A 13,407-nucleotide genomic window follows, 5' to 3' on the forward strand; every position below is an offset into this window, starting at 1 on the left:
AATTCACAAATTCCCTTACCTAATGAGAAAACAGATAAATTATTCAATGTCCGTCCTTTGATAGACCATTTACAAAAAAAAAGTTTCGGGAAGTACCAATGCATGGATGAACAGATAGTTCTATTCAAAGATAGATCAAGCATAAAATAATAAATACCCAGCAGACCACACAAGTTGGGATACAAATTGTTTGCTATTTGTGATGATAAAGGCATCATGTATGATTTTTTTCATATATTCAGAGAAAACTGAACCAGTATTAGGAGAACCCGACTTGGGAGCTAGTTCAAATGTAATACTGAAATTGGCCCAATCCATTCCTGTTGGATTAAACCATTTATGATATTTTGATAACTGGTTTACGTCACTTCTTTGATGACAACTTTAGCAAAGAAACAAATATTTAGCATGGGAGCTGTTAGAATCCATCGTTTGCCTGGCATCCCCCTAATCAAGGACACAGATTTGATGAAAAGAGGCAAAGGATCCCATCAAGAACTGACAGCTCTGGTTGCATACTGAAGTGCGTGTAGTGAAATGGGCAGATAATAAGAGTTGTAAACTTTCTGTCAACTTTTGCCTCGGCAGAACCAAAGGCCAGCTATAAGCGATATGATAAAAAGACAAAACAAACCATCACAATCGATTGCCCTGCTATTGTGAAAAACTACAATCAGATAAAGGGAGGTGTTGATTTGATAGACTTGCTAATTGCACTGTACAGAAATCACATCAGATCAAAAAAATACTATCACAAATTATTTTTCATTTTATAGATGTGACTGTTGTGAATACTTGGCTACTTTATCGTAGAGGCTGTGAGAGCCTTCAGTTACAAAAAAAATACAAAGTCTGCAAGAGTTCAAAATGAGCATCGCTGAAGCTCCTCTTCTTGAAGGAAAAAGTAACAGAGCAGCAAAGAGAGGCAGCCCTTCTACTAGCTGCACTGATGTTGCACTTGCTAACAAAAAGAGAACAGGTCCTGCCACCAAGAGCATCCCTGGAGAAATACCCGTTTGGATGGTCTTCACCATGACCCTGAGGTCACAAACAGAGGAAGATGCAAAAATGTCAATTACAAGAGTCCACCAGTATTTTTCTGCAGCAAATGCAAAGTTAATCTTTGTATCACAAAAGAAAAAATTGGTTTGTTCAATTTCACACTAACTAAAATTATAAACAAATAAATTCTGTATTATATTTTATAAATAAAATGCATTTTGTTTTTTATTTAATAATAAATTAAGATGGAAAATAATACAGAAATAAAGGTGCATTTTTATTAAGTCCATGGACGAATGTGACAATTTGGTTACATTTATAAAACATTGCAAATTTTATATTTTTTAATATATTGATAACTATGAAAGTAAAAAATAAAAACAAACATTTTTTCCTGAAATTACAAATTCTGCCATTACAGGGCTCATATCCAATTTCTCCATCTTCTTTAGTGACAGACCTCTGATGGAGCAGGCCAGACGAAAAGAGTGTCCCAGCCCTCTTTCCTTGTGGATAAGGGTGGCTGTGTGTAAGTTCTGGTGAGTAGATCTAACGAAGCACTCATGGGTCTGTCTGCAAGGAGAACTTCTCACAAAGTTGAGCGTAGACTCGAGTAACGGACTTCTTTCTGTTGTTACCACTTTCTTCCAGGAAGGGAGAAATAATGACTGGAACTACAGTAGCCATTTGGAAGCATGAGTCATCCTTAGGACAGAAACCATATACAAAGATGGAGTGGAAAGATCCCTAATGATACCAAGGAGCTGACACACTAAAACCAGAATCATGCTACAATTTTATTTTTAAAGAAAAGCAGACTCTTTAATTTGTTTAAATTATTGATCTCCAGATCACCATTACTTGTTGCTATTCATAAGATTTTCAGTTATGATTTTAACTATTCTATCTGCTAAGGATTAACAGTACAGGCATGAAGGAAATTCACCATTTTTATCACTTCTTCATCACATCATGCAATGAACCTGACGTGCAGAATTCACAGCAAAATGTATATGCAATATTTGCTTCTCTGCTGACCAAATAGATTATTTATAAACTTTCATTTCAGGTTCATTGCATTTTTTAGCAAATGAAGTTTGACTTTCCATGTTATGGACCAACACCTCCAAGTGGCTATCTTATATGAGCTTTTATGTGCCAGTTAAATCAAGAAAAAAAATTTAGTAAAAAGTCCCAGTGGGCTGTGTCTCATTTGGTCCCCAAGCCTAACTAAGATAAGATGGCCTTCTCGTTGGAAAGTGCAGGATAACCCCTAATGAGGCAGAGTGGGGCAGACAGAATGAAGCAGCTGGGAAGCGTGACTGATCCTACAACTCTGCACAAGGTAGTGAAATGTGTCCTAGAAAAGAGAAAATACAGAATCTGACAGGTGTGATTGTGATTTGTTTGGGCTATAGACACAAACCCATGTACCGTCAGTTTCCTGGCTCCATTTAATTCATATGAACCACTGTAGATGCACAGGAGGAAAACAAGAGTAGCCTACAGAGCATAGTATTCAGACTTGCCAATTCCTAATTATAAATAACTAAATGGGGGGAAAATCAGAGAACTTTCAAGAACTATCTTTAATAAAAGCTAAGTATTTAGAGTCAATTAGCCACCATAATAGCCTTATAGTTAAATATTATAAACTAGAAAATTCTAAAGAGTACTTCACATTCTAACATTAAGGGGGAAATGCATAATTGTCAATGTACTTGTATGGGGGAAAATCCCAAAACTAAGTTATGTGTGCTTTAATACTTAATTTAGAAAACATGAAACTGATCTGTATAAAGCAAGCATTTTGTACATGCAACTAGTTTTAAACTTTAACTTAAAGGAGCAGGCTCTGGAATGAAATACATAGTAGTGAATAGAATATTCAGAACAGATCATAGGACCAGGAGGTATTTCTTCACCTCTCTGTAATATTTTATTTTAGCCATATCATTAAGTCAATTTTCAATCATAACTAGAATCCACAACAAGGGCACAGTTTTATTTTACAGTGAGAAACCTGGAAAAATTACATCTGTCATCAAGTCCATTGCAACTCAGTGACTCCATAGGACAGAATTTCCAAGCCTGTAAAGATTTATGGGAGGAGAAAGCCTCGTCCCTCTCCTATGAATAGATTGTGGATTCAAACTGCTTACTTTGTGGTTGGCAACCAAGTGGACTGACTCATAGTGAACCTACAGGGCAGGGCAGAACTTTCCCTGTGGGTTTCCAAGTCTGTAAATCGTTGTACGTATAGACAGTCTCATCTTTCTCCCATGAAGTGACTGGTGGATTCAAAGTGATGAACTTATGGTTAGCAACTCAGTATATGGCCTATTTTACACCTGGGCTTGTTACTCCTTGCTATTAGAGGCCTGACTTTATTTGTATTACCATCACAAGACCTAGGTGACCAGAGATGGATTCCCTTCACCTGCCTCAGACAAAGAATCTTGATTAATCTAACCCAGTCAAAAAGCTGACCGTAGATTTAGCCTCTGGTGACGCCCGTCTGGCCACAGACGGGGGATGTGAACAGCCTTGCTACCACGCAGCATGTATTGAAAAGCGGACGATTGCAAATGCAATTCAGTTACAATTTAACACCTTATCATTTCATGTCCCTTTTGATCCATTTTAAATTTGTTCTAGTTTCTAATATTTTCTGCTTTATTTTCAACTGAGGTTTTTTAATGTCTTACTTTGCTATTGATGTTAGTTGTTTGTGTATTTAACATTTTCCTGTATATGAAATCCAGGATAGGTAAATCTATGGTAACAGTAACTAGATTATTCTTTCCGTGGGGGTATGGCAAGGTTGGTGTGAAATAGGAAACTAATAACAACGAGTACAAGAATGAAGGAAACATCCTAAAACTGATTATGGTGATGACTATGCACTCATCTTGATGCAAATGAACTGATGAATTGTATGCTATGTGGATTGTGTGCCAATAAAGCTGTTTAAAAACTCGGTCGTCGAGTCGATTCAGACTCACAGTGATCCTATAGGATAGAAAAGAACTGTCCCTGTGGGTTTCCAAGACTGTAATTCTTTACAGCAACAGAAAGTCACATTTTTCTCCCAAGGAGCTGGTGATTTTGAATGGCTGACCTTGTGATTTGTAGCTCAAAACGTCCCCTTACTAGTGACCAGATTAGACATGGGCAGCTGAAGGAAATCTACTGAGAAGGTTTCTGGGAAAGGATTACTTCATTTTTTAAAAGTGGTGTTTAAGAAGACTCTTCCTTCTATCTTGGAAGGCAGACATATGGAAAAGCAATGATGTTGAGAGCTCTGGCAAGGCGCATCAGGGTTAAACAAGGAGGAGCAATGGAAACAGGAAACCCGGGAGGAAGTGGAAGGCGTGATGGTACACTGAAAGGATTGCAATGGATGATGTGGAGCAAAATGTTTATGAAATGCTGAATGTAAACCTCCTAGTGATGAAAGGAGATGAAATTAAGAAGTCTAAAGGAAATATAGCTCTTAAACTACATCCCTGAAAGCAAGAAGACATGTCAGGAGAAAACTGCAAACCTGGGCGGGAAAGCAAAGTATATGATCAGAGACAGCAGAAGGAGTGGAGGTGTCTGTCCCGAGAATTTCAATAAGCCTTGGCAAGATTGCCACTGAAAACTACACATGGTAAAAAGGACATTTATCTAAAATGAGTTTAAGCACTAGTTCGATACAATTTGACAAGATAATCTCTCTGTAGAAAGCTTTAATATATTCCTTAACCCCAGTTACTACTCACCATTAAAAAGTAATGATCCTCAGGTTCTGCTCGAAGATATTTAAAAATCACTTGCTCCATGAACCTTTCCATAAGATCCCAATCTTCAATTATACCGTGTCGAATTGGCCACTAAGACAATAGAAAGCAAAAGGTTAAGCTTCAGTCCACCAGAGTGGGAACAGAACAGAGTGGGGACACGATGGGAACAGAAGACTGCTTTGGGAAAACAAAATTCTTCTTTTCATGAAATCAATGTTATTCATGTAATATATAACAGGCACGCTTTTAAAATAGATTAATGTCTTTTAAAATATTAATATTTTATTATCCGTATACAATTTATATATATTATTATTTATATTCTATTCCAACTGCATCAAGTAGGAAGAATCACCTTAAGAATGGAATGGCACCACGATGCTCACCTTCACCACAGGACAGCTGAAGACAAATGGGCGCATAAGCAAATGTGAAGAAAGCTGATGCCAGCTAGCAAAAGATACAGCAGCGTCTGGACAGGGTCTTAAAGACTTGAAGGTAAACAGGCGGCCATCTAACTGAGAAGCAGCCAAGCCCACATGGAAGAAGCACACCAGCCTGTGTGATCACGAGGTGTCGAAGGGATCAGGTATCAGACATCAAAGAACAAAAATCTTATCATTGTGAATGAGGGGGAGTGCAGATTGGGGACCCAAGACCCATCTGTAGGCAAGTGGACATCCCCTTACAGAAGGGTCGCGGGGAGGAGACGAGCCAGTCAGGATGCAGTGTAGCAACAATGAAACATGCAACTTTCCTCTAGTTCTCATATGCTTGCTCCCCACCGCCCCACTATCATGATCCCAATTCTACCTTACAAATCCAGCTAGACCAGAGGATGTACACTGGTACAGCTAGGAACTGAAAACACAGGGAATTCAGGACAGATGACCCCTTCAGGACCAGTGACGAGAGTGGCAATACTGGGAGGGTGGAGAGAAGGTGGTGTCGAAAGTGGGAACCGATTACAAGGATCTACATATAACCTCCTCCCTGGGGAGGGACAACAGAAAAGAGGGTGAAGGGAGACATAGGAGAGTGTAAGATATGACAAAATAATAATTTTTAAATCATCAAGGGCTCTTGAGGGAGGGGGGAGTGGGGAGGGAGGGGAAAAGAAGGGGAAAATGAGGAGCTGATACCAAAGGCTCAAGTAGAAAGCAAATGTTTTGAGAATGATGATGGCAACAAATGTACAAATGTGCTTGACACAATGGATGGATGGATGGTGATAAGAATTGTATGAGCCCCCAATAAAATGATTAAAAAAGAAAAAGAATGGAATGACTGATCCTGAATGAGACTATACTGTACCATGTTATATAATGTATATAAAAGTACGATACAGGGCCAGTTCATCAATGAAGAATAAATAACATGCTTTAACACTGTAGCAATGAAAATAATTCAAAAAGAAGCTAATAAGACTATAGAATCTGGAGCCAGATGGCCTAAATTTGAAACTCAGTTCTGCCACTTATTAGCTGTGTAATCTTAAACAAATTACTTAATCCCAGTGGTGCAGTTTCATTACACATAAAATGAGATAGTTAAAATTAAATTATAAAAATGGGAAGGAGCTGATATCAAGGGCTCACGTAGAAAGCAAATATTTTTTGAGAATGATGATGGCAACAAATGTACAAATGGGCTTGACACAACAGATGGATGTATGGATTGTGATAAGAGTTGTACGAGCCCCCAATAAAATGATTTTTTTTTAAAGTTACAGTCTAAGAAAACCCACAAGGGTAATTCTACCCTGTCCTATAGAGTCGCTCTTCTGCCAGTCCCAATATCAGATAATCTATGTCCAAAAAAATTGCCAATGAAAATCCTAAGATCGCAACAAAATGTTATCTGATATCGGGACTGGGAGATGAGTACCCTGGATTGGAAAGGCAATACCAAATTCAGTGCTATTGAATCAATTTTGACTCTTAGGGGCCCTATAAAACATTAAGTAGAAAACATTAAATAATATGGCAAATATAAAACTTAATACAATGGTAATTAGGATAAATACAATGGATCAAAACTCATCAATCAGGAACAGAAAAGCTTATATTGCACAAAAATAAATGAAACAGGCAATGAAATAAAATCATAATGATGGGGTGTTGTTGTTAAACTGCATCTTGTAAAGTTGGTGCTTTAGTCCCATCAGCTGCTCCACGGGAGAAGGAAAAGGTTATCCGCTTCCATAGAGAGTTACAGCCTCAGAAACTACACAGAGGGTTGCTGTGAGTCAGAAGCAACTCAGTGGCAGTAGCTGTCTTTGTTAGTTTGCTGATGGAAATACAATGAGGTGCTGTGAGGAAAGGGTATAATGAAACCAGATTCTAACAACGGAAAGAATTTACTCAAGAGAGAAGTGAATGGATACCATAACAATTTTTAAAATTACTTTTAAGTATCATAAAATCAAGTATAAGGCATACACAAAGAAAGAAGAAACGAGGTCTACGTCTAGCAACAGAAAGGAAATTGAAGAAAGGATTTCTAAAGGAGATATATCTCTTGAACTAAATTCTTAAAGGTGAGAAGACATACTAGGAGAAAACTGCAAACCTGGGGAGCAATCAGAGTATGTGATCAGAGACAGCAGAGGGAATGAAGGTGTCTGTTCAAGCAGTCCAATAAGCCTTGCCAAGATTGCTACTAAAAACTGTACAAGTTAAACATGATGAAAAAGGGCATTTATCCAACAGGAGTTAAGCACTAGCTAGTTAGAATCTGACAACAGAATCTTACAGTAGCAACCTTTAATATATCTTTAGTAGTTAAATCCAGTGGGGAAGGTACATATGCTCATGTAAGTTTCATTCTTTATTTTTTCTTCTTAAGAACGAATACCTAGTTTAAAAACTACAACCTTTCTGTTCAGTTAATTAGGCTTCAATTTTCCATATATGACAGGTTAATCATTCAGTCTGCCATTTTCCATAGTAGTAGGCCTTGCTTTTCTATACAACCCAGCAGTCCCTGAATCCATTATGCATCCTGGGACTTGGTTAATTCATATTCCTAAAATTGAAAGACTTCTGCTCAGAAGCAACAACAAAACCCTTTACTCAATCATAAGATGAAAAATACATCCCATAATTCACAAATAAAATTCCTAGGTAATGTGTCACTTTACATTATTCCACTGCTCTATTCCTGATATACACTTATAAGGAACAATTTGGGAGCAGAAGCTTACCTTTGTAGCATATGTAGGCTTATCTATGGCTTCATCTCCTATGAAAAAGTCAAGGTCATCAACTCCCCTTAATACCCTCCTTTGAGCTTGGTCAACAACTTTTGCTGACTCTCTGATGGCAATACCTTAAAAAGAACACAGAGATGTATCATCATCCATACTTAAATGAATAATCAAGAAAGAATACTATAATCCCTGTGTATCACAAGTAAATCTTCAATGTTAGAATTTTATCTGGGATAGGAGGGTAGCCCCAGAATATATATTATCAATACGTGCATAAAATAACAGAGAAATAAGTCTAATATTATCTTCAGTATGGCATAAAACAATTTAGCTGGCCTGTTTTTGATGATGACAGAGGATCTGCAAAGGGTACCCAAAAAATGGAATTATTTTTCAAAGCTATGTATTTAAATCTTTTTTACAAAGCAACCTAACCACCTTAAAAGCACTCTCCATTACAACTGATACATTTGTCAAATCTCATCTATTTGGATGGCTGACAGCACCTCCATTTTTTTTCTTTACCTTCTATGTCTTCAAGTTGCTGCCTTCATGTCCCTCTTCATTCAAAGAAGCAGAAAGAAGTCGAAGTGAGGTCAGGTACCTGAGTAAGGTGGGTGGAGCACGAGAGGCATGCTGTTTTTTGCCTAAAACTGGCACATTGAGATAGCTGCATGAGCAGGTCCACTCTCATGGTAGCAAAATCAATTCCCTATCTGCCCGAAATCAGACATTTTTTGTCATACAAGTTTGATTAATAGTCTGACCTGGTGGAACTAACTCCTAATGCACTATGAGTCCACATTTTTGTCCTTCAGAAAGCTGATGGATGTCCAGAACAAGGCTTGCCATCAATTGGCATTTCTAGTTGGGCACTTATTTATAAATTTTTTTAAATGAGAAAACCACTCATACACTAGAGATTTTTCCCATAGCTCTAGCTTTGTAAGCTGTGTTCAGCATCACAACAGTTTCTATGGCATTTTTCCCATGCAGGAAACAAAATTTCAGTCGCACACTGTTTTCTTAAATTGGCCATCACAAAAAATGAGAAAACGACTTTTATGAAATAATTCACTATGACCAAAGAGAACCTTCCCAGGTGATGCCACTAAATGCACTAACTCAGAGCCAGTTGCTCCATGCTTGCCCAGGGACGCATACTCCGAAAGTTCCACTCCACCCAATGTAATTCGAGTTGGTACTTATTTATAAATTTCACAGTTTCATCTAGAAAATGTCTCCAGATAAAAAGTAAATGTCTATATATCTAGAGCAGCAGCTCTCAATCTGTGGGTCGCGACCCCTTTGGGGGGGTCTAACGACCCTTTCACAGGTGTCACCCAATTCATAACAGTAGCAAAATTACAAGTTATGAAGTAGCAAAGAAAATAATTTTATGGTTACGGGGTACAACTACATGAAGAACTGTATTAAAGTCGTGGCATTAGGAAGGTTGAGAACCACTGATCTATAGGTTTCAAATTTTTAAATCTAAAAGGGAACAAAACTAAAGAGAGGAGGGGATAGTAATTCAAAAAAATAATGTCTGTGTCCTAGTTTTTTAAATAAAAATCTGTGACCTGAACAATTAAAAGATACTTAGATAAAACCATTCTTGACAGCACCTGGGAACTATGTATAATCTATCATAAAGATGTGCTCATCTTAGGAACTTCACTTCTAAAAAAAATCATTAAATATCAGATTAAATAAATGTAGGTATGTGTACATGTGGGTGCACACAAAGAATACTCTTTACAGAACTAACGGTAACAGTAACTAATGGAGGGGAAGTTAGTAGACTTAAAATAGAAGAATAGTGAATTAGATTATAAAAAACCCACAGATACGCAACTAAGTACTTTCAGAACAAATATGCGGTTTGCCTCTACTTTGATAAATCTGAAGAAAGAAATGTGAGTTTAATGTATACTCTGAAAAGTAAAATGATTAGCCAAAGGTTAACACTGGTTACCCCGGGAAGTAAAACTGCATGGAAATTTTGCCTTCTTCTACCAAGATACCAGGGAGCTTCAAAGGTATATGGAAAATGGAATTAAATGATCATGGACTTTTTTCACAAACTTTTTAAAGTCCTCTTGTACTAGGACTATGGGGGGAAAATCCATAGAAACAAACTAAAATTAAATACTGTACTTTTTATGATCTTATTTTACCTCTCAAATTCATTTGCCCTTAGTGCATTGCCTCCAAATGAAAAGCTATCCAAGTAAAACATGTTGCAGAATTTTCTCACACAGAACACTATTAATTTGATGTAAATTTACCTTGAAATTTTTTCCAAAACAAAAATATTCAATTATTTTTAAAGTAGCTTTTCTTTATTATAACAAAGTTATAACTATAAATGTAAAAGCCTTTTTCTCAGAAAAGCATCTTGAAGGAATGGCCTGAAGCCACAGCATAAAAAGAAAACAAACCAGGGCAGAGATCGCTCTGCTCACTACTTTTTCTCAGTTCAACTCCCTGCCAAGTTTAAATTCTCGGAACTTTCAAGTTATTAAAGTGTCAGATTTCTGCCAGACCAAAGACAGTCGTAAAGAGGTTCTCTGAGAACTGAGCCTTGAGTCTAGAACCAGCAGTAGAGAGTAGTCTGGAACCACAAGGCTCAGAAAAGCTGGAATGGTCTGATGGGTGGTAACTAAAGTAATCACAGAAATGAATGAAAAACCACCTCTGAAAAGTGAGTACCCCATTCAAGACAGCACTGACAGAATTCTGATGCACAAGTAAAGGTTCCCCAAGGGCTTGCAGGCATGATGGTTTGCAGCAAACTTCAAAACCCCTAACACAATATTACAGTGCAAAGACAGATGGTATTCTCTGGGCAAGATCAAACTTAATTATGTATGAATTTGAAATTAAACCGCCATGTCAAAATAAAAGACTGAAGAGAAAAAAACGAAATAAAAATATTTTACCATGCCATCTCTCGAGTGTAGCAAGAATTAAAGTAAGACATTTAATCAAAATAATAAAAATTAAAATGAGAGAAAACAACTGTCTTACAAAAAAAGCGAAAATCTTATTAAGAAACTAACATGCAAGTTTAAGTTAAAATGAAGTAATTTTATCCCCCCCAAGAAGGGTAAATCAAAGCACTCTGATTCCAAACCATAAAGATATGTGTTCTGTGGCCCTTTAAGATAACTACTTTGAAAACAACAATGTGAAGTACAATTCTTTTAACTATTACATAGGAAGTCACTAAATCCATGAAAGAAAGTAGATATGTAGAACTTGATATTAAAATATTTTCTATATCTATAGAAACCAAGGTTTGATCCAAACAATCCTATGTGTGTGATAGAGAAATATTAGTGAGTAAACATCAATATATAATGATCTATGTCGCCCCAGAAATTATTTCCAGCACACCACAGAACTTTGATATAGATGTAAGCAGAGAAAGCATGAAATGTACAGTAGGCTTTAAGATAGAAAACAAAATAAAAACATTATATAATATAGAAACAATATTTAAATATCCCAACTAGTTACATATACAAAGAAGCTTCACATGTTCGTGAAAACTGGAATTAAAAGATATGGAAATATTCCACTAAGCATGTGAAGCCCCTTTGTATTATAGCATGTCCACAGAGTAGAACATCATGAATATTAAAAAGGTAATTCTTAATATATTAATGTCAAATGATTGCTAAGATAGATGTGGAAAAAGCAAGATGTACAAATGTGTTAATGGAATGCCGCCTTTTGGATAAAGATAAATGCCTGTGTAAATTGGTAGCTTATGTAGAAACTATCTCTGGGACAATACATAGACTTCAGAACAAAGAAAATTAGCAGGAACAGAGAGTATCAACCAGTGAGTAAAACATACAATCCTAAATACATAAGCACCAAAGAGAGTTGTAGAAAATGTTAAGCAAAAATGATAGAATCGACAAATCTGTATAATGGTTGGATGTTTCAACACTCTTCTCTCAGCAACTATAGAACTAGACAGAAACCTAACAAGAATTCAGAATTCAGCAATGCCAGCACATAATCTTTATCAATATATCATCCCACCAAAAAATATATAATTTTTTTCCTGAGCACCCACAGAACTTATAATAAGATAAATTATATACTGGGCCATAAAATACACCTTAAAAGATATGAAAGAATTTATATCATACAGCATGGGTTCTCTGACCACAATGGCCTCAGCCTAAAAATCAATTAATAGAACTATCATGTAAGATGATCAGATGTCCCAATTTTTAAAAATTTTCCCACATCTTAAAAAAGTCCTAATTTTTGGAAAGAATGCACGATAAGCTAGGGTATAAGGTTTTCAGCTGCCATGTGGCTATTTCACCAGGATATGAGTTTTATCAATGGTGTCCTGCTGGTGTCCCGCTTTACCAATGTTAAAATCTGGTCACCTTACTATGATCGGAAAACTCCGATTAGTTAGTAGAAACTAAATACACTTCTAAATAGCCAATGATTCAAAGAAGAAATCTCAGGGAAATTAAAAAATACACTGAACTAAATGAAAATACAACATATCAAAACTTATGACTTTGCCCAGTTTGTAACACTAATGTCACATAAGGAAAGAGGGAAAAGCCTCAAACTAGCGATCTAAGCTCCCACATCAGGGGCCTATAAAAAGAAGAACAAACATAAACTTAGAGTAAGAAGGAAGGAAGAAAATAATAAGTACACTGGCAGCTAATATTTAAATTTTTAAATCATAAAATTGATTAAACAAAAAGCTGAATCTTATAGATCATAAATTGACAAATATCTAGCAAGACAAACAAGGAAATAGGGGAAGAGAAAAATTACTAATAGAAATAAAATAAAGGGGCGGTTTCAAAGGCTCAATCCCCTGAGTTGCTGAATCCGCCCGCAAGCCTCCCAATAAAGCCTGCTTCTACATTTTGCCAATTAAAAAAAACAAAAAGAAATAAAATAAGGGATATCACTATTGATCCTGAAAGATAAGGAAAATAAAGCAATATGAGACTCCTGTAAATAAATTTAACAATAAAAATGAAATGGATAAATTAGAAAAGAAAAACTACCACAACTTTCCCGTTAGAAACTAGATAATTTGAATAACCCTACAATTATAAAGGAAACTGCTTTTGCAACTTTAATATTCAAAAAAAGAAATCTCCAGGACCAGATGATTTCACTGGAAAAGGCTATCAAACATTTAAAGAGGAATTAATACCAACTGGATATAACCTATTCCCCTAACCCAGAAATAGAACAAATTTTAGATGTCAAAGCCAGATAAAAAAATTAAAACAATATACCCCACAAATAGATTCTTAACAAAACAGTAACAAACAGAATTCAGTAATGTAGAAAAAGATTATACACCACAATGAAGTAAGGCAGTGATTCTCAACCTTCCTG

At 36.3% G+C, this 13,407-nt stretch overlaps 1 protein-coding gene across 3 annotated transcripts in view; it reads right to left on the reverse strand.

The window, feature by feature from the left end:
* Positions 1-13,407, reverse strand: part of ACTR3B (actin related protein 3B) — a 106,101-nt gene that overhangs the window by 61,971 nt on the left and 30,723 nt on the right. For all 3 annotated transcript variants that reach the window (XM_075550188.1, XM_075550190.1, XM_075550189.1), the window contains exons 3-4: positions 7,996-8,120; positions 4,770-4,880 (exon numbers count right to left, since the gene is read on the reverse strand). In XM_075550188.1, the coding sequence (XP_075406303.1) occupies positions 4,770-4,880; positions 7,996-8,120 (236 nt within the window). The remainder of the gene's footprint in view (positions 1-4,769; positions 4,881-7,995; positions 8,121-13,407) is intronic.

The sequence above is a fragment of the Tenrec ecaudatus genome, chromosome 5, assembly GCF_050624435.1.
Source record: "Tenrec ecaudatus isolate mTenEca1 chromosome 5, mTenEca1.hap1, whole genome shotgun sequence".
NCBI lineage: Eukaryota > Metazoa > Chordata > Mammalia > Afrosoricida > Tenrecidae > Tenrec > Tenrec ecaudatus.